This window comes from Conger conger, chromosome 15, assembly GCF_963514075.1.
Source record: "Conger conger chromosome 15, fConCon1.1, whole genome shotgun sequence".
Lineage (NCBI taxonomy): Eukaryota > Metazoa > Chordata > Actinopteri > Anguilliformes > Congridae > Conger > Conger conger.
This window is the reverse complement of record NC_083774.1, coordinates 23,310,502-23,338,138: the sequence shown is the minus strand read 5'-3', so window position 1 is coordinate 23,338,138 and position 27,637 is coordinate 23,310,502. Positions and strand designations below refer to the sequence as shown.

The 27,637-nt window shown below is 48.9% G+C and overlaps 1 protein-coding gene across 2 annotated transcripts; it reads left to right on the top strand.

Annotated features, from left to right (window-relative positions):
* The first annotated feature begins 17 nt into the window (after window positions 1-17).
* spg11 (SPG11 vesicle trafficking associated, spatacsin) lies at window positions 18-27,637 on the top strand. Of its 2 annotated transcripts, none has more exons than XM_061221155.1 (40): window positions 18-424; window positions 772-935; window positions 1,419-1,646; window positions 2,156-2,363; window positions 2,712-2,849; window positions 3,328-3,704; window positions 4,791-4,936; window positions 5,064-5,187; window positions 6,326-6,481; window positions 6,621-6,805; window positions 8,154-8,330; window positions 9,134-9,205; window positions 9,387-9,514; window positions 9,859-10,034; window positions 10,786-10,996; window positions 11,074-11,277; window positions 11,577-11,683; window positions 11,832-11,977; window positions 12,766-12,930; window positions 13,781-13,847; window positions 14,072-14,237; window positions 15,082-15,290; window positions 16,110-16,218; window positions 16,348-16,507; window positions 16,639-16,908; window positions 17,434-17,634; window positions 17,808-17,915; window positions 19,349-19,514; window positions 19,951-20,165; window positions 20,562-21,324; window positions 22,055-22,200; window positions 22,658-22,862; window positions 23,504-23,638; window positions 24,353-24,486; window positions 24,579-24,686; window positions 25,016-25,184; window positions 26,179-26,255; window positions 26,385-26,540; window positions 26,842-26,993; window positions 27,234-27,637. In XM_061221155.1, the coding sequence occupies exons 1-40, from the start codon at window positions 210-212 to the stop codon at window positions 27,412-27,414; spliced, it is 7,224 nt and encodes a 2,407-aa protein (XP_061077139.1). In that variant the 5' UTR covers window positions 18-209; the 3' UTR covers window positions 27,415-27,637. The 2 variants fall into 2 exon arrangements, with proteins under 2 accessions (XP_061077139.1, XP_061077138.1); XM_061221154.1 differs by having other exon boundaries at window positions 23,501-23,638.

Genomic DNA, 27,637 nt, shown 5'->3' with positions numbered 1-27,637 from the left:
TGTGCGAATCACGTGTCAATCAAACGTCATCAAGAAAGAGGAAATGAAAACGGGCAAAACATTCAGCAAGTTAAGTTAGCTAGCTAACGTTTTAGGTTAACATTAATTACAACCTTCTGTTAATGTCTTGTCCATGTAGTTAATCGGACAAGCATTTTTAGTTAGTGACCGCATTCTTGTAGCACCAGGCAGTAAACTGACATGTTAAAATGCTGGCCAAATCTGACACTGGTGGCCACAATGCTTTGGAGGTTGAACTCCTCCCTAACAACGAGTTTTGCAGAAATATCAGAGACGTAGTGAAGATTAAAATGGCTAAAAGCTGTCCTTTGCTGTGCTGCTTAAATGGCAGCGGAACGTTGACCGTGGCAGACGTTTCTGAGAGTTCTGCCTCCGGAAGAATGATTGACGGCTCGTATCAAGAGTAAGTACTTGAAGTAATTGTGCATTGGATTATGCACATTAAATGCAACTGCACTTTCACATTGTTTAAAACTTGTGTCAGTTATTGCTACGTTTCAAATTTGATTCCGTATGGGATATAAAAATAGTTTTTTGATTCCAGCTATATGACCTGTACGGTCAGCTGACGTCTCCATTCTGGCAGCGACCTGTTCAGAAAGTCTGAACTAGAAGTGATGTGATGTAAACAGTCAGTATTTCAATAGTGAGGGGCTAGAGCAGCATATGATATTGTCGTGTATCTATGCGTATGCATATTTGCCTTTGTATTTGTCCTTCTGTCTGAGAGTAATGAAATGTGTTTTACAGCTTTGCATGGGAGGAAGTAATGGTACATAATTCTCTGAGACGGAGTCCCAGGCTGCTCACAGTGGGGTCTGAATGTGAACTTCATCTTCATGAAATGGGCACATTGAGCTCTATGCCCTGCGCAGCGGAGAACTTTCTGTGGAAGGTGCAGGAGAAGGAACCGGGTGAGTGGTTGGTTTCTCTCAATACAGCCCCAAAGCAGCAAGCCTCAAAGGGGTCCAGGGGGCTGGTTCTTAGCTGAGCTATGGAAACCTTTTAAGTAATGGGTTGTTCAGTCTGCATCTGTAAATCAACATCATATCTGTTTTGTATTCCCTAGGTACCTCCCACCAGGTGCTTTTAATAGTTTTTTTGTTCAGTACTTAAATTGTGACATTGTACTTTACTGTAGTGGACATACTGCTAAAAAATCCACATGTTTTTAGTGTGAATACATACTGTAGATCCATATCAGCATCTTGGTGTAAAAATGACATGTAGTAGCTCTCCGGAGACTATGTTTTTGTGGTCGCCGCATTTGAATCCATATAAACTTCCTGCCCATTTATGTTAGGATTGAGCTAGTCCCATCACTAACTCAATCTGTGTGTTTGGGTTAGTGAACTTTGTGAGGATTGACTGAGGGTCCTGCGCTGCTTGTGTTTCAGGAGTTTCTCAGTTGGCTTCCTTGAGGCTGCTGTCCTTCGCAGATGGAAGGTGCTCAGTCCTGCTCAACACCCGCGTTCTGGTGCAGCTGCTATGGGAGGAGGGGCCCTCCGAGCCTGAGATCCTGTCCTGCTGTGGCCTTGATCTCCCCCCTGACGACTTGGACAAGGCTGTAGATTACCAGACCTGCATGGGCACACTCCTTGTGTTGGCCAGCACCGGACACATCTGTATCCTTGGCAACATAGACATGTCGGAGCATTCAGGAAATTTTATTTCTGAAAGAAATGGCTTGCCGTAAAACGGATCACATGTCCTCTAAGGTCCAGTGTGTGTCATTGATGTCTACTCTAAGGCATGTATAAGGGATGCTGGGCATGTATTTCAACAGTTGTAGCCTTCCACTTTATTGAAAGCAGACTACTCGACACCTGTGCATTCAGGTGACATTTTTACGTTTTTCTTATGGCAGTAAATTCTTAAAGTTTCAGTTTCACCATCTTTGCTTAGTCAGGATTATCATTTAATTATGAATGATGATGGAAATAATAGGTATACTTTGACATTGTTGTATTGTACACAGTAATCAGCAACAATCTGAGGAGAAATAATCAAATGAAATGTAAAATATTATGTAGTGGCCAAAACGAATATGAATCCGTTTGTGATTCTCGTTGCACGGTAGTACAGGTTCAGCCAGTGCTTCACAGTTTGTGTGTCTTTAACACGGTTGCCTCAGATGTCTTTGACAGCACCGACGGGAAGCAGCTTGCAGGCATCGACCTCTGCCCTCAGCCTTCAGACCAATCAGCTGGGCAGACTGGAGATGACATCACTCCAGCCCAGCCATCCTTCTGCCTCTTCCAGGTGTCCCAGGACCTCAGCACAGCTGTGGCCACCACCTCCTCCAACTCTGCGCTCGTCGTCAATCTCAACGAGTATTTTAGGTGACCGAACAGTAAAAAAAATTGTTTTTGAATGGAATTAAAGAACTTATGGCAGAAATGTATGTATTTACCGCATCTTTGTATTCTGCACAAATCCGTATAACGTGAATACTGAGTGAAAGTTGGGATTAGATGCATGTCTGGTGGGTTCTGTAAAATGTAAAGTGCACCTAGGTTTCTTCTATGAAGAAGGAAGTCTTTACTTCCAAATGGCGTCTGTCCATGAGGTATATGTACATGATAATAACGTTGGGCTGAAGCACTGCTTATGACACAGAGAGCAGCCCAGGGTGGCCTTCACAGGGTGTTGACTCAGACCTGCTCTCGTGTTCGTGCCTCCTCTTGCAGGAGGAACCCTGAGCACCTCCTGTGCCGTGTGGCCCCAACACGCCCTCCTCTCCAGCCCCAGACTCCTACTGACCAGGATGGACTTTCCAGTGCACAACACAGCCAGGCTGTCCTGGGCACCTCCTTCCTTTCTGACCGGTGAGCCCCTCAGTGCTACTTGAGTTTGAATTCATGGCTTAAAGACAGAATCTTTGTGTGGTCAGAACATTTTGCCTTGTTGTAGTTAAAATGTTACATTCTAGTTTTTTTTTTACTCAATATTATCCATAGTTCATAATTCATAGTTCATAGTTAAAGCAGTTTTATCTAACCTAATTAAGCTTATTTGACAAACCAGTGAACGTAGCAAATGATGATTTGCTAAACTGAAGCTAAAAATGATGTGAATGCTCAGAGGGACTGTCCATCTGTGGGACCTTGAACATACATCTTGTGTGAATGGACTCTCCTTCTGCAGAATAAAGAATACAGTTCCTCCCTTGTATTTTTTCCCTGGCAACTAACAACCTGCTTACAGAGTTGAAGGATGCTCGGTCATGTGTCTTTTCACATTACATTGAATAATTCATAAGAATGTAGTTTTTCTAATAACCTGAAGACTGCTTTTTATTTGTAGCTCCTGGGAAGCTCAGTTGTCTGCGATGTACAGCAAGGCCAGAGCTCCGCTGCAGCCTGACCCCGAAACGGCCCCCTGGTTCCGCGACTTCCCTCAGGCAGAGTGCCAGCGGGCCGCGGCCGGGGTCAGCGCGTCCCAGAGGGGGGCCGTGCCGGACGGGGAGCTGGTGCCGTTCACGGTGCCGGAGGGCGCGGTCCCGGCCATGCTGTCCGTCTCCAGTTTCTCCGCGGTGATGACCTTCCTCTGCCCCGGAAACAGTGAGGCGGTGGTGGCCTTCTGGGACCTGCAGAGCCAGAATGTGACCTATCACTGCCCCACCGCACCCTGCGTGCCCGTCCAGCGCTGTGCTGATGAGCAGCTCAGCCTGCTTCTCAAAGGTGAGAGGTCAAAGGTCATTTGACCTGAAGCTTAGAGCAGATGAGTCGGCCTTCCAGTTCAGAATTGATTTGTATGTTCACGACTATGCCATTCTCTGCAGCCTGGCCTTTGAACACCCCCCCTCTAACCAAGGACCCACACCTCAATAAAATGTTAAATAAAATCATAATTCATTGTATTGTGAATCAATATTTTAAGGTTCTGTACCTGATGAGGTTAATTTTATTGAAAAGTGTAAAGTGTATTTTGTTAACTGTATAAAAATGTATGAATGTTCTCAAGTGGGGAAAAATATTCTTCCATTTTGCTGGGGACCCAACGCATACCCTAGTTTAGAAGCGTCTGTTTCCATGCTCCACTTTGACCCGCAGCAGCTCCAACTGAAATCTAATTTAAATCTCCTATGATCAGCAGATATCCTAATGCCTGCTGTTCAGGGCATGATAAGCTGCTCCACTAGGCAGTATTGCTCAGTTGCAATGCCGGATCTTGCAGGGATAGGGCTTTTCATTCAAGGTCACAGAGGTGCATATTAATTTACTTCAAAGATGATTTGCAGTGGTAGGACTGTTTCCAAGTCTGTATTTGTGCTCTCACCACAACATTATGTGAAGAAGAAAACTGATGAGATTCAGCTGGTGGTTTGGATAATAGTTGTGTTGCATGAAATCTATGTAACTCCTTTCTGTAGAACCACAAATAATGGGGTTTTGAACCAGCTTTATTGATTGTTGAATTCATGACATTTGTGTTATATAGAGCTGGCTGAGATCCTCAGTGTGCATATAATGAAAAGGAGGAAAAAAGTGATTGCTATAATATGCAGCTCATGACATTCAGATTCCTCTGAATTGGCAGTGTGCACAGAAGAAAATGGTTTCAAAAGGAGCCGTTTAACCCTGTATCTAGTGTAAAGGTTCTTTGTCAGGCAGAATGGCTCTTTGTCCGGGAGCCTTCACACGTTACACCTACGACAGAGGGTTCTATAAAGGACTAAAAAGGCTTCTTCTATGGAGACGAGCCATGGAAGCGTTTTCTGAGTGTGTATGTACCCTGTGCGTCACCGGGCTCTGTTTAACTTTCAGAGAGCGGCCTGTCTCTGCTGCTCTTCGCCGTGTCCCAGGAGGAGCTGCTTAACAGGCTGATGGTGTTCGGCACTGCCGGCACCGTGGACTCCCTCTGCCACCTGAACGACTGGGGCCGCTGCTCCATCCCCATCCACGCCCTGGAGGTAGGGGGCGCCCTTCCCTCAGTGTGTTCAATGTTACAGTGACTGTCAACGGAAAAGGAAAATGTTTTTAAAAATGGAAACCGAAACAAGTTTTTTTTTGTTTTTTTTGTGTGTGCGTTGGTTACAGGCCGGGCTCAGAAACCATCAGCTGGATACTGTCGACTTCTTTCTGAAGAGCAAAGAGAATATTCTCCATCCATACAGCCTACCCGAGCAGTCTGTTACCATCACAACCCAGACACAGTTAAAGAGTAAGCAGTCTTTGCTGTTGTTCAGGGGGCCATACTATTGGACTTGCTCCCTGAAAGCCCCCACTGGGCTCGATAGCTTTGACATTATTAGTGCATTAGTACAGTATTTCAAGAAATACTTGGCTCTTTGGTACAGTACATCGGAGCAAATACTTTAAGTTTCAAATTATTTCAATAAAGTTTTGTGTTCCAGAGAGCTATGTCAGATCACTAGTGTCAACTTGTTTTCCTCAGAGAACAGTGCTGGGTGCCTGTTATTTTTAGTACACTTGAGCACAACGGCAGTGGGCAATGCTGCCTATTTAATTTCACAGCAAACCCACAGAGGGCATGTAGTTAAACTCTGTCAGTTACAGAACATTTGCCTAATAAATTGCTTGAATCTTGTTCGGTTTATTTATGGATTGTGTCTGACATTGGCTGAATGTCTTAGTGCTATTAGTTAGATTTATTTTCTTTTTTTCTTTTTTTCCTTCTTCTTCCTTAAGTCGTGATGCCTTATGCGTTATTCATTATTTAGAGTGCAGACACGTACATTGTCCATAATAATTGTGGATATTTTCATGTAGGTGGTTGCTGTACAGAGCAGCTCAACCAAGCAACTGTAACATTGCATTATAATGTCAGGCTGCATGAATTGCAATGAGTGTGTTAAATGGATATTTATAAGCAAGTAATTTTCTCTGTGCTGTCTGATATTCCCATTTGTCATATTTAAGGAGCCGGACTGACCACATTTTACATGATAAATCCTGCATCTTCTTTATGAGTTATGGTTTTAATTACTGATGCTGATAACACACATACATTGCACTGTCCAGCAGTATATATGCAATCATGAAAAGACAGGTTGCCATTTCACCTTAATACCCTAATTCAGTTGTCAGCAAACTAGCAGAGCATTGCGCATTTAATCAGTTTGCCTGCTGGAGTGTAACATCCATCTGTAAAGGCTGCCAAACACAGATAAGGGTATCCCACAGTGGTCCATCCCACGCTTATGGATGACCAATGGCGTTACAACTGTTCTCCGATTGGTTCCTGGGCAGCGTTTTTAAAAGTTTCTGATTCACAAGAGTCCCCCTATATGTGCCAAACATCCCCATGAGGTCTCATCCTTTTTTCCACCCCCCCCCAGACGTGCGAGACCTGTGCCCAGCCCTCGATCTGCTGAGTGCGGCCATCAGAGACACCCACGCTGAGCCGCAGAGCAAGCAGTTCTCCGAGCAGCTGCTGAACATTACCCTCACCTTCCTCAACACCCAGGTCCAGAACATCCTGTCCAACACGGAGGGTAACGTGTCCCATTCAAACAGTCACCAACGTTGACATTTTCTTTTCTCTTGGGGAGGAAAGGAGAAAATGCATATGGTGGTGTGTCGAAGCGATGGTGTCTTTTCTCCCCTGTGATGACCTGTCATGTCTGTCCACAGATCTGGATGTCAGCCTGCAGGAGTGCATGGACATTCTGGGCAGGTATATCTTTGACCTGCGGGCGTTCATGAAGAGGTTCCCTTGGGGGCGCGCCACGGTGACCGATGGCCCGCCTCCTGGCCCTGCCTCCGCCCCCGGACCGGAAGTCTGCCGGGAGGACGGCTGGATCCACCTCTCGGCTGAAGTACAAACGCACGCCTCCACAAATGAGCGCAAATGCACACAGAGCATACGCACGCATGGGTTTGCACAGGTGCACATTCATATGCAGACAGACCTGTGGGATTGCACAGACTCAGGCCCACGCATGCACACACAAGTGCACACACACTATGTCTGATCAGATTATGGCTCCACAGGATTTACGTGCAACAGGCATACGTGAGAAGTTTTGTTTGGAACAGGACAGTCCCAGAGTGTTCGTGCCCTCGAATCTGCTGTACAGTAAATAAGCAAGCAGGGAGGTGTGTATATATATTATATTTTTTTTTTTTACCCAATTCAAAATCGTCAGACGCTGCTGTATGTACACTCATATGGGCTCCATTGCATTTTACTCCACCCAGCCCTCATGTTGCCAGTGTGCAATCATCACCCTCTATCTTTCAGTAAGAAAACTGCTTGCTGAATTAAAAAATAATAATAAAATGGATTTGGCAGAAGTAAATCGCCATGTCCTGGTTGATGCAAAAAGAAACATCTGAAGTACTGAAAAAGAGAAGCAACACATATATTCAGCTGTCTTTTTAGTTGGAAAACACCCAAGTTATGTTGCTTGCAATGAACTTGTTATATTCCTATCTCAACAGAAATGTTTTAAATGTTCCCTTCTTAACATAAACATTTTGAATTTGTAAACATGTTGAAGTTACTCGCATATACACTGCATATCTTTATACATCTGTAAAAACAGAATTCCTGAAAATCTGCCAGCGATGCAATTATTGTACCATTTTTATTTTCCATGCATGGCATGGAACAGGAAATATTTTTGTTCCAAAAGGGACAGCACAGGCTTGAAAATAAAACTTGTGGCAGGATTGAGATGGAGCAGGAAAGATCTGGACAGTGCAGGAGTAATTTACACTCCCGTGTCATGTTTTACCACCCTAGCGGGGACACGGGCATGCACACACAATTGGCCTCTGTTTAGACCGTCAGATAGGGTCATTTTCATTCTGGAGTGCAGTTTGAGTGCGTTCCCTTCATTATCCTTTATAGAGCCGGAAAGGGAGCCCAGATGTGCGTGTTCTTCAGCGAGCGCACTCCCTTTGATCCGAGCCCTGCCGCTCGCTCTCACCCCGTCGTTCCCGTTCCCAGAGTGCTCCTTTAGCGTTCACGCTGCTTTCGCTCCTGATTGTCTCATTAGCTTAATTTGAACCATTTAAATTCTCCTTTTGATTGAAGAAGCAGAGATGTGTCTCCATGGCAATGAGGCAGAGGCAGAGAATAGGCTGTAGTCACGGGTGGGGGGGGGGAAACGGAGAGGTTACTTATCGCTCACGTTAACGTGGCCGCTTGTGCGCTTTCAGGAGGTGATTCGGCGCGCCGTGATGACCAATGAGATCGCGCGTGCCCAGGCTCACCTCCGCAGCACGCAGAGCCCTGAACAGGGGCTGGGGGAGCTGAGACAGGCCGGGCTGCTCCTGGCCTTCCGCTGCATGACCCGCAGAGACCTGGGGCAGGCCACCGCCCTGCTCCGCAACATGGTGAGGGGCCAGAGCGCCGTGGGGGACAACGGGGAGCCGTAGTTGCTTGGTTACCACTAAACACAACTTGGGCCCTATAGCCTGAATCTAGGCCAAATGTGATGGTGATTCTGTAACAGCACGACGCAGTTGGCTTTGTCCAACCAAGGATAGGGTATGTTAAAGTATCCGGAACATGATGAGGGGCCCAGCGGAGCTTCGGCTTTTCTGCTTCAAAGTGCCATGCTGTTGGGGGAAGGGGGACCTGAGGTGCTCACATTCCACAAGCACAACTTGCGCCCTGTAACCTGAATATCACAGGGTCTTCAAGTATGATAGTGATTCTGTAACCGCAAGACACAGTTGGCTTTGTCTCACCATGGGTGGGGTATGTGCAAGTTGGTCAGGGTTCATTAGGCTGCACCTGCATTAGCTTCACCCAAAGGGACGTGCCATTACATACCCTCATGCTACCAGTTACTTCCAGTGAGTGGGACATGTCTTCATTCGTCAGGACTAACTTGCTTGTAGTACCTCTCTTGTAATGGAGGACTTTATCTTTGCTTTTTTGCTTGTGCAATATTAGCTACTCTGGATACAAGGATACAACATTTTCTTGTTAACTAAAGATAATGAAACTGTAAAGCAAGCCAAATCTGTGGGGCCAGTCAGTGGCTTGATTTAGCTTCATTTGTCATTTTCTCACATCCTTGTGTTATTCTGCAATGTGTCTGGGCTTAATCTCTAGACTATCAAAGTTGCTAATGAAGTGTCCCTAATAGGGTGTCTACCTGGTCCATTAACATTGATCCATTTGATTGCAGGGCTTCAATGTGAAGAAGCAGTTGCATAACATATGCCTCTACACTGATGACAGCGACCTGCGGGACTTTGTGGTGAGTGTCTGAGGAGAGCAGTTAACAAAGGCTTATTATTGAACCCAGCGTATCAAAGGTACTGGCTGCAATATCAATATCACACCTGAATACTTAGCTGTGATTCAAAGAAATACAATTTTTTCGAGTGAAAGGTGTGATGTCTGCCATTAAAAGTTGTGGCTTTCATTCATCCGCAAAGGTGGAGGAGTTATCAAAGCAGAACTACTTGCCAGACGAGGAGGTAAAGATGGTGGAGTTCATCAAACGTGTTGGACGGTTGTGCTCCGAGCCCGCCAGGAGGTGTAACCACTCTCTGAGCAGGAGGAGGTGAGAGGTCCATTTTTGGCCCGTCTCTGTTTCCCTTGCTCTTGTATCCTTTGTATTCCAGCCTGGCCTCACTGTGTGTAAAGCCCCATACAGGAACTCTAGGCTGAAGGCAAAGAGAGGCACTTCAAATGGGCTAGATAGTATATTCACTTTCATGGTGAATTTGTTCTTACTGCACTACTCCTTACTTATCTGTCCATCTTGTCTACCTGTTTGTCTACCACTCAACTGATGTCTGTCTGCCTGTTTATTGTCTATCTTCTGCCTGGCTATCGATGAGTCTCTCTGTTGTATCTCTGTAGCGTGTAGGCTCTCTGATCATCGCCGTGTCCGCTCTGTCTCAGGGTTGTGCAGATGCAGCAGTCTGACCCCGGCTGCAGGGCTCTGCTGGAGTCCCTTCTGAGTGAGGCGGAGGCGCACTCCTCCCCGGCTCTCTGGAGCTCCATCAGGCTGGACTGGGTCAGGCACTGGGACCCCAAAACTCAGGCCACCATCCTGCTCTCCCGACTGCAGGACCCAGGCCAGTCTCTCACCCCTGTTCCCCTGGTCATGGGCTGAGTTTGTTTCATCCTCCGTTGTGTCAGGGGGAGATACTGTAGGGCAGTGGTCAGCAACCCTGATCCTGGAGAGCCACGGGGTGTGCTAGCTTTTGTCGTTACTCAGCACTTAATTGATCAATTAAAGCAGTCGATTACTCCGTTAACTGGCCTCACCTGGCTTCTTGGGTATGAATCAGTTGCTGGTATTAAGGCGAAAACAAAAACCAGCACACCCTGCGGCTCTCCAGGACCAGGGTTGCTGACCCCTGCTGTAGGGTAAAAAGCACAAATATAAACTTAAACAGATTAGTGAAGTACAGTATGGGGACTCTTGGTGTCTGTTGCCAGGAGACTCACTGGGCAGAACATTATGGCTGCAGTGTAGTCCATTTCATGGGGGTTTCTGTCTGCATGGTTACCCTTCTCGTTCAGGAACGTGTTCTCTGGTTAATTGGGCACCTGCATTAGCTGCACAGTCTCCCAGCTGCTCAGCTGGTCTGTCTCACAGTGAGGAGAAGGAGCAGCTGTTCTGCACATGCTTGTGCGCTCCTTCACACATTTGATTGAAAACGCTGTAGCAGTGGGACCCTGCATACTCATTATAAGTGTAGGCATTTCAAATTGGGGAAGAATATGTATATTTTTACTTAAAGACATGGCCCCACACGGCACATTATGTGCTGAATTGTGGACTGAAAGCGCCCCCTGCTTGTGTATCTGTACGTGAAACAGAGGCGAACTCGTGCGACCCTGCGGTCCTGTGGCTGTACCTCACCTCCCTGCACGACCGGGAGAGAATCACCCGCTGGATCGAGAGCCTGCCCCCCCAGGACCCTGACCCCTCCGCCCCCTCCCGGTGGCCAGCCCTGGCCGCCGCCGTCGTCAATGACAACACCGCATGCAGCAGCCACACGAGGAACCAGATCCTGGACCTACTGGCACAGTGAGTGAGGCTCTTGGAGTTCCCCCCCTGTCCTCCATCCGACACCGTCCCATAACACCCCACTTCTGCCCACGCAGGAAGGGCGTGTTCGTCGAGGCAGAGCTGTCCGAATTCGAGCAGCTGCTGTGGAGGCTGAGCCAGGCGGGGGGAGTGATGCAGGCCGCTGCCCCGGTCCCTCTCTTCTGCTCCCCGCAGGGCCACGACTTCCACACCTGCTTCATCCACCACTGCCTGGAGAACGGCCTGAGATACCTGCTCTATGCCTACCTGCGGCACTACCAGTAAGCAGCCCTCCGCCGGGTAGCTGTGTGTGAGTTCCCTGGCTGTCACTGTCCTCCGCTGGGTAGCTGTGTCTGAGGCTGTGAATCATGCTGTAGGTGTAAACACTGGATTGATGTTCTCCTTCAGTTTGATGGATGCTGTGTGTCTAAAACATGGCAGTACTCTGAATAATAGCGGTGGAGAACTTCTTCTTGGGTGCCATTTATTCAAAGTAATGTGATGAATGTTGTGTGTGTGTGTGTGCGCCCGCATGTGTGTATACGTGTGAAAAAATTTTTTTATTGTTTCTTTTATGCAGATTAACACCCAGAAATTGCCCAGCCCTGGCTGACAGAAGCCTGTATGAAAGCCACCCCTGGTTTGAGATGCTGATCAGGATACAGGAGATTACAAGAAACCTGGCAGGTGCATATGGGAGACGTGGGCATGCATTTGTTTGCCTTTACAGACTGTCCTATAGACATGCTCAGAAATGTCTGTTGAAAAAACCTGTATATGTCATATCATTGACCGTTCCTGTCTGACACTGAGATGGCCCCTCCGTTGTCTGTAGACCCTCAGCTGGTTTTCCAGGCCAGCCTGACTAACGCCCAGATCCTGATTCCTGGCAGTCAGGCCAGTGTCAGCAGCATGCTGCTTGAGGGCCACAGCCTGCTCGCCCTCTCCACCATCATGTTCGCCCCGGGGGGCATCGACCAGGTGAGCACTCACCTGGGGGAACGCATCACAGCACTGAGGGATTATTGGTAGGGAAGAGCACAGACTGAGCCACTTAGTCTCCAGCTTTTGCCATACTTGCTCCTTATTACCTTAGAGTGTATATGTTGTGTGGTGTTAAATTGGGTCTAGTCAGTTCAAAGCAGGTGTTTGGCAGTTTGACAGTTTGGAAAACACCCAGTATAATTTGTACTTTCATGGAAAAATAGTAAACGATGTATGCGAACCAAACTACTAATTAATGAGAGAGCAAACCGATAAATGTTTTCTTTCATATCCAACATTTTCACACAGAAACCTTTCACGCTGACAAGCTACCTTTGTCAGGTAACAGTGGGAGCAAAAGCTCAGAACAATTTTATCCTGCTCTCGCGTGGAGAGTGAGTGGCAGTCACTGCAATTCCAAATCGCACAACATTGCTTATAAAGAATATTTTATTCATGGTGACAGATCTAGTGTATACCATGAGGTGGTGCTAATTAGTTGCCATTTCTGTTCAGTTTTATTTTAAAAATGACAGCTTCAACCGATTTAAAGTTCTCGCTTGTCCTACAATTTTAAAAGTCACACAGTAAAATTGAAGTCCCGCTGTGGAAAATTTGGTGGGAAGTCAGCAGTGCCTGCCAGCTTCTGAACTATTCAGAAATGCCTCATCTTTCCTGTGTGGAAGGCCTTTGTGAGGACACATGGAACTCAGGTGCACTGTGAGTAATTGTGCACCTGTACTGTGGAGATGCTTTTTACCCAGCTGAGTGGGGTCTCTCCGCAGGTCGTGAGTCAGAGACGTGAAGAGGGAGACTCGCAGTGGAGAGTGGACCTCCAGCTTCTGAAGATGGCCTTGACCCCGTACCCAAAACTGAAGTCTGCCCTGTTCCCCCAGAGCAGCCCTCGTGGCACCCCTCCCCCTGACACCACAATCTACCACCTCATGCAGGTACTTTAAACTTTCAGCCAGTGGGAGATGGGGGGGGGGGGGGGGGGGATGAGGGTAGTATTGAACTCGAAGCAAAGACATAATTGAGGAATCGTAGTACTGGACACTATGGTTGTTTTTGAAGGGACTTTTGTCTTTGGAACCATAAAGTCCAGAAAATCACCAGAAACTGCAGGTGGCAAAAGTTCTGCCTGTTAGCTTGTAGTATTTTATGGCTAGCAATGGGAACATTAAACCCCATGAAGGTAATTGTAAGCACAGGGCTAAAAAAGGAACCGTGTTACCTCAGAGGGGTAACTGTGCAACTAATCTTATTATGGAAATTAGCATTTGGATATAATGGTTGGCTTTGTGATGATTAAAGGTTAAACGTGATTCTCAAGCATGACCACCTTTGTCGTATGATAGACAGCGACTGGTCTAATGAAAACTGTGGTGTTTATTCTCGAGTTAAAGATACTTCAGCCCTGTCGCGTCTGCCAGAGCAGGTACCTGGGTACCACACAATATTTTCAAATGGGGATTAGGCAAAGAGATGGGTGCCGTCATCCATTTTGTGTCCCCTGAAGCCTCACTTCTCCAGATTCTCAGAGAGACACCATTATAAGTTCAGGAATCTTTTCCCCAGTTCATTACATTCAGTGCAGGCTAAATTCTAACGATCTATATGTGCTGAGCATTAAACTTCCATTAAATCCATGTTTATGGATGAAGTGAAGTTCCAACCAATTACCTATTGTCTGTTACAGAAGAAAAGATTGTGTTGGGTGTCGATGGAAGGCAGATTGAGGTCCTGAACTTTGCTGAATATTTCTGCAGCTAATGGCTTCCCTTTTACTTTCTTTTCCAGTCTTTGCACCCATTGGATCCTTCAAGGTTGTTTGGTTGGCAGTCGGCCAATACATTAGGTCCCACTGGTATGTAATTACATGCAGACCCTCGAAAGCTTTTACTCTAAGTCAATTACAGGGCAGGGGTCATAGGTCCTATATTCAGCCACTCACCAATAACATTTTTTATATTTTTTATATTTTTAAAGGCGATAAAATAATAGTCTTGTTTAATGGGTTGACCCCTGATGTCCTATAAACGGTGTGTGTGGGTAAAGTTAGTAATGCCTTTTCTGGTGCCCCCTCCAAAGACCCATCTGCAGAGCTACCTCATTTCTCCAGCCCACACTTGGTCAACAAGTACGCCCTGGTGGAAAGCCTGGATTTCCTGTATTACCTCCGCCACGGCCGGCCCTCGTTCGCCTTCGGGACCTTTCTGGTGCAGCAGCTGGCACCTTCCAACAGTGTGGCCTCGCAGTGAGTCTGTCCGTCCCTCTGTCCGTCCCTCCCTTTCCCCTCAGTCCCGCATAACAGGAACTCTGGCCATTGAAGCTCAGTTCACAGTTTGTTCCCAATTTATTCTGAGAGAACGCTTCACAAAGGCCTGAAGAAAAATATATATATGTCTGCAGCTCTGAAATTCTCAAGGATGACGTTTAGCTTGAGACTCAAGGTTGCCGCTTTCTGCTTATTGGCAAATTGGGGCTGGAGGTGCCCATGAAGTGTCATTCTGTCTCCCTCTCATGGGAACGCTGTCCTCAGGTTTCTGGACAGAGCAGGTGTGAGCCATCCATTCTGAGCTGTCAGCAGAGGGACATTTCCTACGTTGTCACCTATAAATGTGTGAGGCCGAACTGATTCGAGTCTGCTGCTTGTAAATCCTCTTTTGGCTGAGGATCTAGTCTCTGACTGGGCTGCTCCAGAGGACTAATATGCCTCTACAACCCCAAATGGGGGGAATTACTCATGTACTGTCAATCCCCAAGTGCTGTGAACCAAATTCTCTGTAGGAAAGATTGTTTTGGGTTATGAATATTAATGAATGAAAGCACAAATCTGAAAATCTTTAGCAGGAATATCCCAAACACACCCTATAGAGCTTCTAAGTACACTAGCTTTTGTCTTCATCTTAAAATTTGCCCGTTTACAACTTAGAATCTAAGTGAGTTCAGTTAACTATGTCATGAACTGCTTTAAATGCTCTTAAATGTCCAAAGTACCTAATGTTGATTGGTATTTTATGCAAGTACTACAGGGATGTGTGGTTATAATGGTGACATGAGTTTGAATTTTGACTCAAACCCCTTTCCCTACCCCTCAGGCTGCGGCTGGCAGCGGAACAGGCCTACAGCCTGGGCCTCCTCCACTTCAGCGTCCCGTCGGTCGCGGCCGCCTGCGTCTGCTTCTGCGAGCTCCTGGGAGCCAGCAGCCTGAAGCTCAGGGTGGACCTCAACGTCCTGGGCCTCATCCTCAAGTTCTGCTCCCAGAGTGCTGAGGACGACCAGCTCGCCACCCTGAGGGACACTTTAGGTAAGGGTTACACCAGAGTGCTGAAGAGGACAAGCTCACCTCAGTGAGGGACACTTTAGGTAAGGGTTACACCAGAGTGCTGAAGAGGACAAGCTCACGTCTGTGAGGGACACTTTAGGTAAGGGTTACACCAGAGTGCTGAAGAGGACCAGCTCACCTCTGTGAGGGACACTTTAGGTAAGGGTTACACCAGCGTGCTGAAGAGGACCAGCTCACCTCTGTGAGGGACACTTTAGGTAAGGGTTACACCAGCGTGCTGAAGAGGACCAGCTCACCTCTGTGAGGGACACTTTAGGTAAGGGTTACACCAGAGTGCTGAAGAGGACCAGCTCACCTCTGTGAGGGACACTTTAGGTAAGGGTTACACCAGCGTGCTGAAGAGGACCAGCTCACCTCTGTGAGGGACACTTTAGGTAAGGGTTACACCAGCGTGCTGAGGAGGACCAGCTCACCTCCATGTTCACTGCAGCAACTCCGAATACTGCACATTTGATTCCTTCTGTTCTGCCACTCAGCCTGACAGATTCAGGCTCAGTGGTAGAACAGAAGGAATTAAAGTGGTATAACAGAAGGATTTCCAGCCGGAACCAACCAGCTGTATTAACGACCCAAAATGCCAGCAAAGCAAATGGTCTTTGAGCATCTGCAAAACGAATAAATAAATGTGCTGCCCATGCATGTTTATGCTTATGAAACATTGAGTGGCTTATTTATTTATTTATTTATTTATTTATTTTATTCTAATTAATGGCTTTAGGCTGTTGAAGACCGTCCAATGAAAGCTTCTCCCATGAACAGGCTTTTAATCTGTTGTTGCAGCCGATAAGGGCAGCAAGCTCGCGGAGGCGGATAGGCGGACAGCGGAGGAGTTGCTGGTGGACTTGGAGGACGCGGTGAAAGACGTTGTGGAGAAGAAGGACCTTGGCAGGTAGGGGAGGGAGGAGGCTTTTTGCCAGTCAGTGAAGCGAAAACCAAAATAAATGCACTGGCTCCTTCTGGAATTAACTTTACGGTGGGAAGTCTCGTGAAGGCCCACACCCGTGCCCTGTGCCCGCAGGTCCTCGTACGAGGCGGGGAAAGAGTGGGCTTTGGCGGTGCAGTTCTGTGAGCTCCATGACCTGCCCCTGACCGCGGTGTACCCGCGAGGCTGCGCGGCCGATGGCCAATGGCTGCCCTTCCTGCTCTTCATCCAGCTGCACAGCTACCCCCCGCAGCAGGTCGGCCTCGCCCTGACACACACACACTTCTGCCCGGTAGCCCACTTCAAGGTCTGCCAGGATGCCCAGAAGCTTCTGTTCAGTAGGTGACTGACTGTGGCTGTGACTGTGGCTGTGGCTGTGTTCTGCAGGTTCGCTCCCTGGTCTCCCATTTCAGCCCCACACTGCAGGCCCACCTCTCGCTGGCCTTCCAGCACCTCCAGCTGCGCTCTCAGTGGGAGCAGGAAGGCGGCCCTGGGTGCCAGCGGACCCTGCCCAGCGAGGAGGCCACCGATCCCCCCAGGGACCTCTTCCAGGTGCTGCTGCGGAGCCAACGCCAGCCCAGCGCCTGGAAGTACCTGCTGGCCGAAGCCACGGACCAGCGCTGCCCGACCCTCACCGTGCTGGCCGCTTGCCAGCAGGTAGGGATGATGTGGGGGCGGGGGACAGGACACGGACCCAACTGAACACCGGAATTGCATTTAATTCAGTTATTTGATGACTCAGTCTGGTATTGTGTGGCTTGGAGAAAAACTGTCTCTCTGTGACAGTTAAAGCACTTTCAATTTATTTCTATGATTACATTTATTTTTAAACCCAGTTTTCTAAACCCAGTAATTACCTGGCAAATTCCATACAGAACTGTCGTAACTATGGTAACCGCCAAGTAAGTTTACCAAGTATAGTTGGATGCCAAAGGCACATAGAATTTTACAGGCTAGCATAGCAGAGAACAGTCTCTATCGCACTACCTTTAAAAGGGAACATATTATACAGGAGATGCCTATTAATATCAGGGGACGCTCAGAACACTTACAATAACAGCAGCAGATTGTTAGCCTGAGGTAAAAATATACCCTCACTGATAAGTGTTTATGGGCTCGATTCTGTGGTTTTATGTTCTTGTGCTATTGTTACTAAGAATATCATTTCTTTTCCGTTCCCAGGATGCCGAACTGCTCCAGTGCCTGTGCGTGTGGATCCTCACATCTGTGGATGATGTCACTGCAGAGGAAGCCTCCGCCCATATCAGCGAGGGCCTGAGACCTCACGAGTGGAACCTCTATGACCTGTCAATCATTTGGAAGACACTGCTAAAGAAACGCAAGATCAGGCCTCTGATAAGAGGATTCCAGCTGTTCCAGAGGGTAGCTTTTGTCTTTATTTCAGCAACATAACGGAGTAGTTTAAAGGCAGAAAATCACATGAGATCGATATAAAACATCTGTTTCATTTTCCTCACAAACTAATTTCATGGTTAAGTTTTAAAATTTCCACAGTTGGTGTGCTGAAGGCATTTTTTTTTCTCTCTTTGTGGTAGGACTGCCCTCTGATCCACATGTTGCAAATGTACGAGCTGTGCTACGATTGCAAAAACTACCCAGAAGCCAAGAAGAAACTGGAGGCGTTCCAGAAATGTTTGCTGAATGTAAGAGCCTCACGCCTCCTCACATTGTCTCTGCTCCAAGGGAGACCTCCCACAGGAAAATGTACTTTCTTAGAAATTTCTTAGAAATTTACCAGATTTTATGACTGGACCACTCAATCTCACGGTCGTTTTTGTTATAGCGGCCATTGTTTATAAAAGATACGGGAAGTTGGCTGATAATTTCAGATTTATGTCCAGGTTGATGGCCTTTGATTAAAAATGTTGGGATGTGGAAAGACACCAGAGTCTAAGATGGCTGTTACAGGAGGAGAATAAAATCAATATCACTCCTTTGTCAGTTTAGGAAAGTAATGGCCCTATGAAAGTGACCTTGTCGCTGTAAGAGTAGTTGTCATGGGGATGAATTTGGTTCCTCTCATGCAAGGACGGCTCGATTTATTGGAGGTGTCATTCCGTAGAGGCCAGGGCATCCGCCAGAGAGCAGTGACATTAAGTTAGCAGCCGTTTTCCTCTCTCCAGACTGCGAGACCGCAATATTACAGTCACCTGCTCTTCCACCTGATTTCAGCCAATGGGCTACGATTGCTCTTTCATTCCTTCTGTGCAGTCCAGAGTTCCCAATGCAATCAATTCCCAAATCATGCAGTCACAGTTTATGAACATTCCAAAAAAGGCATGTATAACATCTTCCATTATACAGGTGCTGCTTTTGGCCACACCACATCATGAACAGTGATGAAATTAAATTGTGTTGGACTGTTTTGGCTTCAGTATGGAAAATTTAACAGGTTTTGGCGTTTTGGTGTTCAGAGGTGTCTGGTGTGTTTGCAGAATCATTTGTTTGGCAAATAAAATCTGCCTTCCTGAATAGTTTGGTGCGTGTTGTAGCATCATGTCATGGCTGACCTGGCTGCGTCTGAGTGACCTCCCTCACCCCCCCCCCCCCCCCCCTCTCTCTCTCTCTCTTCTCTCTCTCTCTTCTCAGTCTCTCTCTCATCTCTCTCTCTCTCTCTCTCTCTCTCTCTCTCTCTCCTCTCTCTCTCTCTCTCTCTCTCTCTCTCTCTCTCTCTCTCTCTCTCTCTCTCTCTCTCTCTCCCCACAGCTGAAGGGTGACCCCTCTCTCTCTCTCTCTCCCCACAGCTGAAGGGTGACCCCTCTCTCTCTCTCTCCCCACAGCTGAAGAGTGACCCCTCTCTCTCTCTCTCTCCCCCCACAGCTGAAGGGTGACCCCTCTCTCTCTCTCCCCACAGCTGAAGAGTGACCCCTCTCTCTCTCCCTCCCCACAGCTGAAGAGTGACCCCTCTCTCTCTCTCTCTCCCCCCACAGCTGAAGGGTGACCCCTCTCTCTCTCTCCCCACAGCTGAAGAGTGGACCCCTCTCTCTCTCCCTCCCCACAGCTGAAGAGTGACCCCTCTCTCTCTCTCTCTCCCCACAGCTGAAGAGTGACCCCTCTCTCTCTCTCTCTCCCACAGCTGAAGAGCAGCAGTGTGCAGGCTCCCGGGGGCATCCCGGTGCAGTGGGCCGAGGCGCAGGCGTCGGTGCTGCTGCTGGGGGCGCTGCAGCAGTGTGCCACGCAGTACGAGCTGCGCAAGCTGCTGCAGCTGCTGGCCGACGTGGAGCACCTGCTCAAGTCCAACGGTGAGGGGAACTCCGTTTCCCAGAGGCCCCCGTCGGGTGGCACACCTGCGACGCTTTCGGCTCTTCCCCCATCGAAATGCGCCAACGGAAACCTGCTACCCGTCCTGTAAAAAAGCAAAACCTGTCTGTAGTCCATAAAAAGAGTCGTAACTTTAAAACTCATCAATCATTTAAATTATTTGTGCATGTCTAAAAATATAGAATGGTAATGATTAAGATATGATCTGTCGAAATAGATGGGTATTGCATGGCAAGAATAAAGCGATAAAGACAAGCGTGATAAACAGATTTCACAGCCTGCTGACCACAGACCGTGACCTCTGTGGGCAGAGCCCCTTCTGGTTTATTCGGTATGCGCGAGGCAGCCTGTCGCTCTCACGGAGGTCAGTGGGGTGGCACCGGCACTCCAGAGTGATATCCCCTGTGCTCTGCACAGGTCCCGATTTTAAGAAGCTGAGCCAACTGAGCCAGATACTGCAGGACACCCCTGTGCCCCTGAGCGCCTGCCTTCTGGAGAGCAGTTCCGCCGACGTCCTGCAGGGGGAGTGCCTGAGCATGCTGGAGCAGCTGCAGCAGAATGGCCTGTTCGCCCAGGCCAGGCAGGTGGCAGAGTTAGCCGGCCTGTCCATCGATGGAGTGGTGATTAATGAGGTGAGTTCCTGGTGTCTAACATGGAGGTTTATCATGCGTTTTCTGGCTCTCAGAATGCCTGCTATACAACCCACATAAAGCCTGTCCAGTGGGTTTTCTGTTGTCAGCATATACCGTAAAATGAAATGTATGTATGTTGTGGTAAAGACACTTTCCCACTTCAGAATGTAATGTCTTTTTCAATGTTATGTCAAACTAAGATCTTGACACTCCCCTATGGTCAAAGATTTGAAAGATTTGGAGTTTTCTAATCTGGCCCGTCCATTGGCGATATCGAAATTTGGCTTTCTTGATTTTCACTTTGTATTGGTCTTGCACACTGGTGCTGCATGTTCATTGTAGATGGCTCGGTAAACGTCCTCACAGTGCAGTCTCTCTCTCTGGTTGTGGGGTCAGCTCCTGCAGGACCTGCGCAGCCTCAAAGCCAAGCGGCAGTGGGAGCGGAAGGAGGCGCGCGTGGCCTTCTGGAGGAGGTGCCACGAGCAGTTCAGGAGCAACGGGATGGGCGGGGAGGCGGCGTCCCAGTTCTTCCTCTCCCAGGCCCAGCAGTCGGAGCCCGCCCCCCACAGCCCCGCCCCGGCGGAGCTCCTGTGCGTCCAGGAGAAGTGCCTCCTGCTGGCCATGGCCGGCCACTGGCTGTCCCAGCTCAGCCCCGCCCCCCTGGCCCGGCTGCAGGACATGGAGAAGCGGGTGTGGCTGTGCCGCGTGCGCCAGAAGCTCCTCCTCTCGGCCATGGAGAAGGAGAGCCTGTTCGCCCTCCCCGTCATGGCGGCCGGGGACAACTCCTTCGAGGAGGCCATCAAGGAGTTCTCCTTCACCAAGACGGCGGCGCTCCGCAGCCCCGCCCACCTGAGCCCCGGGGCCCTGTCCCCGGCGGAGGCCTCGTCGCCCGGCGACGGGGCGGGGCCGGACCCGGCCGAGGAGCGGGCGCTGGCGGGGCTGGTGGGGCAGCTGCTGGACGACGGCAGCATCGGCGAGGCCACGCGCGTGTGCGGCTACTTCTCGCTGCAGCACCGCGACCTGACGCTGGTGCTGTACTGCCGCGCGCTGGCGGCCGGGGAGATGGGCGTGGCCCAGCTGCAGGCGGAGCTGCAGAGCGCGCTCGCCGCCGCCGGGCCCCCGGACACTGAGGGGCCCGCGCAGAGGAGCCTGCCCAGCGGTGAGAGCCCGGCCCCGTAAATAACGCCCATAACGCTCTCACACACGCTGAAGGGCACTCTCTCATTGGCTGTCACTCCGCTGGCTCTCTCGGTCCCTGCCATAAAATTATTTTCCGCTGGTCAGAGATTTAAGATTCCAGTAAGTCTTCGAAAATGAGCCCGCGGGACTTTCGCTTAGCGCTGCCAAACACACACCGTCCTCAGCTGCCTTCACAGACTACGCCACACCTCTAGCCCAACATTACTTAGCTGACACTTTTATACAAAGTGACTTACAGTTCATTAGATGAAGCAGGGGACAATTGCCCCTGAAGAAATGTGGGGGTAAGGGCCTTGCTCAAAGGCCCAGTAGCTCTGCAGATCATGCCTACACCAAGGCTTGAACCTCCAATCTTCCCGGTCCCTGTCAAGTACCCAGCCCTGAACACCTTTTACACTGGGTTTTGTGCATTTTTTTCTTTAAAGAAAGAACTGGAAATATTGGGCTTCCTTTCTCGTCTGTCACAGTGTGCAGTTCCAGCCTTTCTCTTGTCTGACACGGTGTGTCTCTCACAGTGTGCAGTTCCAGCCTTTCTCATGTCTGACGCGGTGTGTCTCTCACAGTGTGCAGATCCAGCCTTTCTCTTCTCTGTCACAGTGTGCAGTTCCAGCCTTTCTCTTGTCTGACGCGGTGTCTCTCACAGTGTGCAGTTCCAGCCTTTCTCTTGTCTGACGCGGTGTCTGTCACAGTGTGCAGTTCCAGCAGTCTGTCCTCCTTCGTGGTGGTGCCCCACCCAGAGGACGAGGTGGTGACGCAGCTGCAGCTCCTGACGGACGAGTGTCGGCACGGGAAGAGTTACTGCAAGCAGGTCCTGAGCTTGTACGAGCTCTCCAAGGTAATACAGGCTCGTGACTCGTACACCTAAAAGCACCTCCACATTCCTTACACATGCTTCAGGTCCTCTTTCAAAAAATCAAGGTCATGAAAGTACAAAATTTTGAGGCGCTTTTGTAGTTCTTGATTTATATATTTATAGTCTTTTGAGTGATTTTCTGACAAAGCTTTATGTCTACTATTGTAGAAATTGTGCCTTTGAAATTATGCCCTTGGATCAAAAACCACATTCAACCGAAAACCATACAGGATTTGATTTGGGTTCATAGAGTTGATCCTGGAACATATATTTTCAGGCATAGTGGCGCCATTTTCTCTTGTGATATCGATGTGCTGCAACTCCCCGTGCTATGACCTGCCACACACACTTTATATGCCCTTAACTTTGGTGGAATAGTGTTTTGAAAGGGTCTAAAATAAGCCCTGCGCTCTGACTTGTGTGTGGAATGCGTCTGCAGGAGCTGAAGTGTGCCTACAGCGAGATCTCGGCCGAGGAGCCCGAGGCGGTGCTGTGCAAGGTCCTCCTGTCCCAGCAGCCCGACCGCTACAAGAAGGCCCAGGCCTTCATCGCCATCCAGAACCTCCCGCCAGACGCCGTGGCTCAGATCGTCTCCAGGGCCGTGGTCCAGGGCCTGCTGGCTGACGGCCAGGAGAAGGAGCCTGGTGAGACGGGGGCGGCCGTTACTGAACGTTTCAGCCCTTTCGGTCCCAAACCCAGCATGAAGCGCCTCCGCCCATATCTCCAGGGGTTTCGGCTCTGGTTGAGAAAGTTGAAAACCTCAAAACAATCGTAGAGCAGTCATTTTGATTGGTTGAAAAGATATTAGGGGGAGAGTGTCATATGGCATTTTACGGTTGTTACGTTCGAGTGCCATGTAGCACTCTTGGGACCGAAAGGGTTAAAGCGCATTGTCTTCTGGGGGTGGACCAGTAGAGTGCGCTGTTCCCCACTGACTTTAAAAAGCCCATTGTAATGATGGGGATGCAGTGCTGGCTGATGTACTGTGTCACTACTCCCAGATGAAGTTGAATCTTGCCCAATGTCTTGCGGTTAAGAAGCAGAAGGGTGCTTCATCATTTAACCAGACTGGTGCGGTGCCACAGAGTGTTTACTGAAACGCAACGCATGACAGAAAGTGTAATTTGTTCCCGGATTCCTGCTGCAGCAGCTCCTGGGGATGGAGACAGATGGTCCTCAGTGTGCGGGCGGTGCTGTGCGAAGGCGTTTTCGCAGCGTTACGCCATAAAGTCCTCAGATCCGTCTTCATGAGTGTGAGCAGCGTTGTGGTGTCTGTCCCCAGCAGGGAAGCCGATCTACTGTCCCTCCGATGGGAGAGAGGCCTTCCTGCAGCTGGCCAAGCTCTGCGGCGACCCCAACCTCGTCGGCACCAACCTCCTGGACAACATCTCCACCATTCCTCTGGGGGAGCTCGGCTGCAGTAATGTTTACTTAGTATTATTATTAGTAGTAGTAGTAGTAGTAGTTGTAGTCTAGAGCCCAGTCTCCACCAAACAGCTGAGACGAAACGTGACGAGACGGTTTTAGAACATCTTTGGAAGAAGGCTCTCGCCAGCTGCCTTTTTTCGAAAACTGAGCATGTCCAGTCTTAGTGATTTAACGTTACAGTTAACTCTGGTCGTCATGGAAACAGTGCTTTATTTGTTTACTCGGCACTTTGATGTGGACTGCCTAGTCCATACTCGTGGACGTTTTGAGATTTAAACACGGACGTTCCGTTCCGTTCTAGTCTTGTCTCGGCTATTTGGTGGAGACTGGGCTTTAGTAGTCTTCTTAGTAGTCGTAGTAATACTTGTCTACTCTTATTATGTATTATTGTTATTACACTCAAGCAGTTGAGGTTAAGCTCCTAGGTAATGGGTGCAGTCGTAGTGTCACACTTGGGATGGGGACCTAAACAGCACCCCCCTGATCAGCTCAGGAGATGACACGGCTAACCATGTCAAGGCCGGAGCTGGACCCAGATTTACAGGCCTCCATTAGAGAGATTGTGTCGGCTCTTGTAAAAGCCATTTTTATTTTACTGCTTTCACTCAGTTCCTGCTACTAAGTACGGCTATCCCCTGGGGCTTTTAAATACAGGGTTTTAACGTCGAGTCCGTAACCGTTCGTCCTCTCCTGACCCCCCCTGCAGCCGTGGAGCTGCTGATTCTGGCCCACGACTGCTTCAGCCTCACCTGTAACATGGAGGGCATCATGCGTGTGCTGCAGGCCGCCCGTCACCTCAGCCACACCCACCTGGCGCACAGCGAGCGCTACGGCCTGCTGGTGAGCCCCCCCCTCCCTGTGACCGCGACGCCGCGCACGCATCCGGGTCGCCATGGTAACTCACGGGGCGCCCCGTTTCCTGCCCTCCGCAGGTGCGCCTCCTCACGGGCATCGGCAGGTATAATGAGATGACCTACATCTTCGACCTGCTCAACCAGAACCACCGCTTCGAGATGCTGCTGAGGAAGAAGGTGGAGTCGGTAAGAGGGCATCCTCGCCAGCAAAAGATACTTTTATTTTTTATTATTAACCATGACCCCTGAGCAACCTATATTCTGATGTACCCTGCATTTTGGATTTTGGTGTCCGTTGGCTCCACAGGATAGTGTTTTTATTTTTTTTATTTTTTTTTTTGAAACATAATTATAACCCATTTCCAATTTGAAGTGCACCTTCTGTACTCATTCACTGAATGCCCCAAGGCAGCACTACTGTCTGCACCAAATTATGCCAGCTTATCACATGTGTGTGTGTCTGTGTGTGTCTGTGTCTGTGTCTGTGTGTGTGTGCGCGCGCGCCCCTTCTCCAGAACACTAGACTGAAGACTGCCTTACTGGACTACATCAAGCGCTGCCTGCCAGGAGACAGTGAGAAACACAACATGGTGGCTCTGTGCTTCAGTATGTGCCGCGAGATCGGGGAGAACCACGAGGGTGCAGCCCGCACCCAGCTCAAACTGATCCAGTCCCAGCCCTGGGGTAAGAGCTTTAACTGATCCAGTCCCAGCCCTGGGGTAAGAGCTTAAACTGATCCAGTCCCACCCTGGGGTAAGAGCTTTAACTGATCCAGTCCCACCCTGGGGTAAGAGCTTTAACTGATCCAGTCCCAGCCCTGGGGTAAGAGCTTTAACTGATCCAGTCCCAGCCCTGGGGTAAGAGCTTTAACTGATCCAGTCCCAGCCCTGGGGTAAGAGCTTTAACTGATCCAGTCCCACCCTGGGGTAAGAGCTTTAACTGATCCAGTCCCACCCTGGGGTAAGAGCTTTAACTGATCCAGTCCCACCCTGGGGTAAGAGCTTTAACTGATCCAGTCCCACCCTGGGGTAAGAGCTTTAACTGATCCAGTCCCACCCTGGGGTAAGAGCTTTAACTGATCCAGTCCCACCCTGGGGTAAGAGCTTTAACTGATCCAGTCCCACCCTGGGGTAAGAGCTTTAACTGACCCAGTCCCAGCCCTGGGGTAAGAGCCCAAACTTACCCAGTCCCACCCTGGGGTAAGAGCCCACATTGACCCATTCTCAGCCCTGGGGTAAGAGTCCAAACTGACCCAGTCCCAGCCCTGGGGTAAGAGCCCAAACTGACCCAGTCCCAGCCTGGCCTCTTGAGCCTGGCAGCTGAAACTGAAAATGCTTAGTAAATGAACAGATGCGCCCTTCCAGTTCAGTCTTAATATCTGTCATGGAGATTAAGTGTAAGAATAATTTTTTTCTCTGTCATCATATACTTTGATAAAAGTTTGTCATGTCAAAGAGTGAGTGAAAACGGCTGTCTTGGATACAAAAAGAAAGTTTGCTTCCTATTGTGCAAGTATTAAGTAGTATATATTCAGTTTCCCATGGTGTAGATTTTTGAGCAGCTTTTGCCATCTATTTTGAGTTATTTTGAGTTTCAAACAAAATTGTGAAAAGACTATGGCTGTGACTTCAATCAGCTTCTTTCTATTTATTTTTCGTCGTTGTTGTTGTTGCTGCAGCAGTGACAGCAGAACTCAGAAAGGCCCTGACGAAGGTCCTGACGCTGTTGAAAGACGCTGCGGAGAGCTATTCTAAGGTACCTTTTTTCTGAAAAATGTCTGCCTCACGGTGAGTTGGTTAAAGGAGTGTCTGTCCTTGGCTGTGGGTGTGTGGACGGGGGGTTTTAAAGCGTGTTTGGGGTCTCTCCGTCGCTCTGTCTCCACAGGACTCGTGCGTGCGTCAGGCCGTGCGCTGTGTGAAGCTGGCCAAACTGGTCACCCTGCAGCTCCACTTCCTCAGCCAGGGCCTGGGCCAGCAGGTCATCAACCTGGGCCCTGCCGACCTGCTGGAGGCTGTCGTGGCCCTTCCCCGCTGCTACCAGGTACCTGTCTGAGTAGTAATAATAATAATAATAATAATAATAAATGTGTTATTTAGCTGACACTTTTATCCAAAGTGACTTGCGGTTGATTAGACTAAGAATGGGACAATTCTCCCTGGAGCAATGCGGGATTAAGGGCCTTGCTCAAGGGCCCAACAGCTGTGCAGACCTTTCCGTGGCTTCGCCAACCGCCAACCTTCCGGGTCCCAGTCATGAGTCTACTGGCTGCTTAGTGCAGGGACAGATGGAGGGGAGGGGGGTGCAGTGGTGTGCATCTAATCCCCCGTTGTGTTGTCTGAAGGCATTCATCATCGCGTCGGCCTACGATTACACACCCGACTGGGCGGAGGTGCTCTACCAGAAAGTCGTCCTCAAAGGAGATTTCGCCTACCTGGAGGAGTTCAAGCACCACAGGCAGCTGCAAGCCAGCCTGTTTGAGGAAATATCCAAAAAGTGCGTTATAATTTCATTTGTATGACAACCGTGATCATAAGCAGAGTAGCTCCAGGTCACATGAACAAAGGGCCTTCCTCACTTGTTGTTACGTAGCCTATGATATGCAGAGCTAAGCCATTTAAAAGGACACGGGCTGTTTCTTCCTGTGGTCTCTCAGATTTTTTTGTTTCGGCTCCACCTGACGCCTCTGTATGCGTGCCCGCTATCTAAACCCCCCCGCCCTTGTTCCGTTTGCAGATTTGCACATTCAAAGCCCCCCGCCAGTGCCAGCCAGAATCTGAAGAAGCTTCTGAAACACTGCGAGGATGTGTACACCTACTACAAGCTGGCATATGAGCACAAGTTTGAAGACATTACCAGGATGCTCCTGCAGGACGCAAAGACCAGTAGCTACCTGAACGACAAACTCACCAGCTGATATTGTGCAGAACAAACCAGTGAGCTCCGCTGGATGTATCTGGTTGTGTATAAAGTGTATAAACCTCTGTCTCTAACGTTTAAAAAAATGTTTCGATGAAGAATATTTTTTCTAGTTATTCGTGTCTTCAACTCATCAATAGAGAATCATAACATCTCAAAAGAATACATTTAAGATTGACCACTCTGTCAATTATATTTAAATTAAAAAATATATGATTATA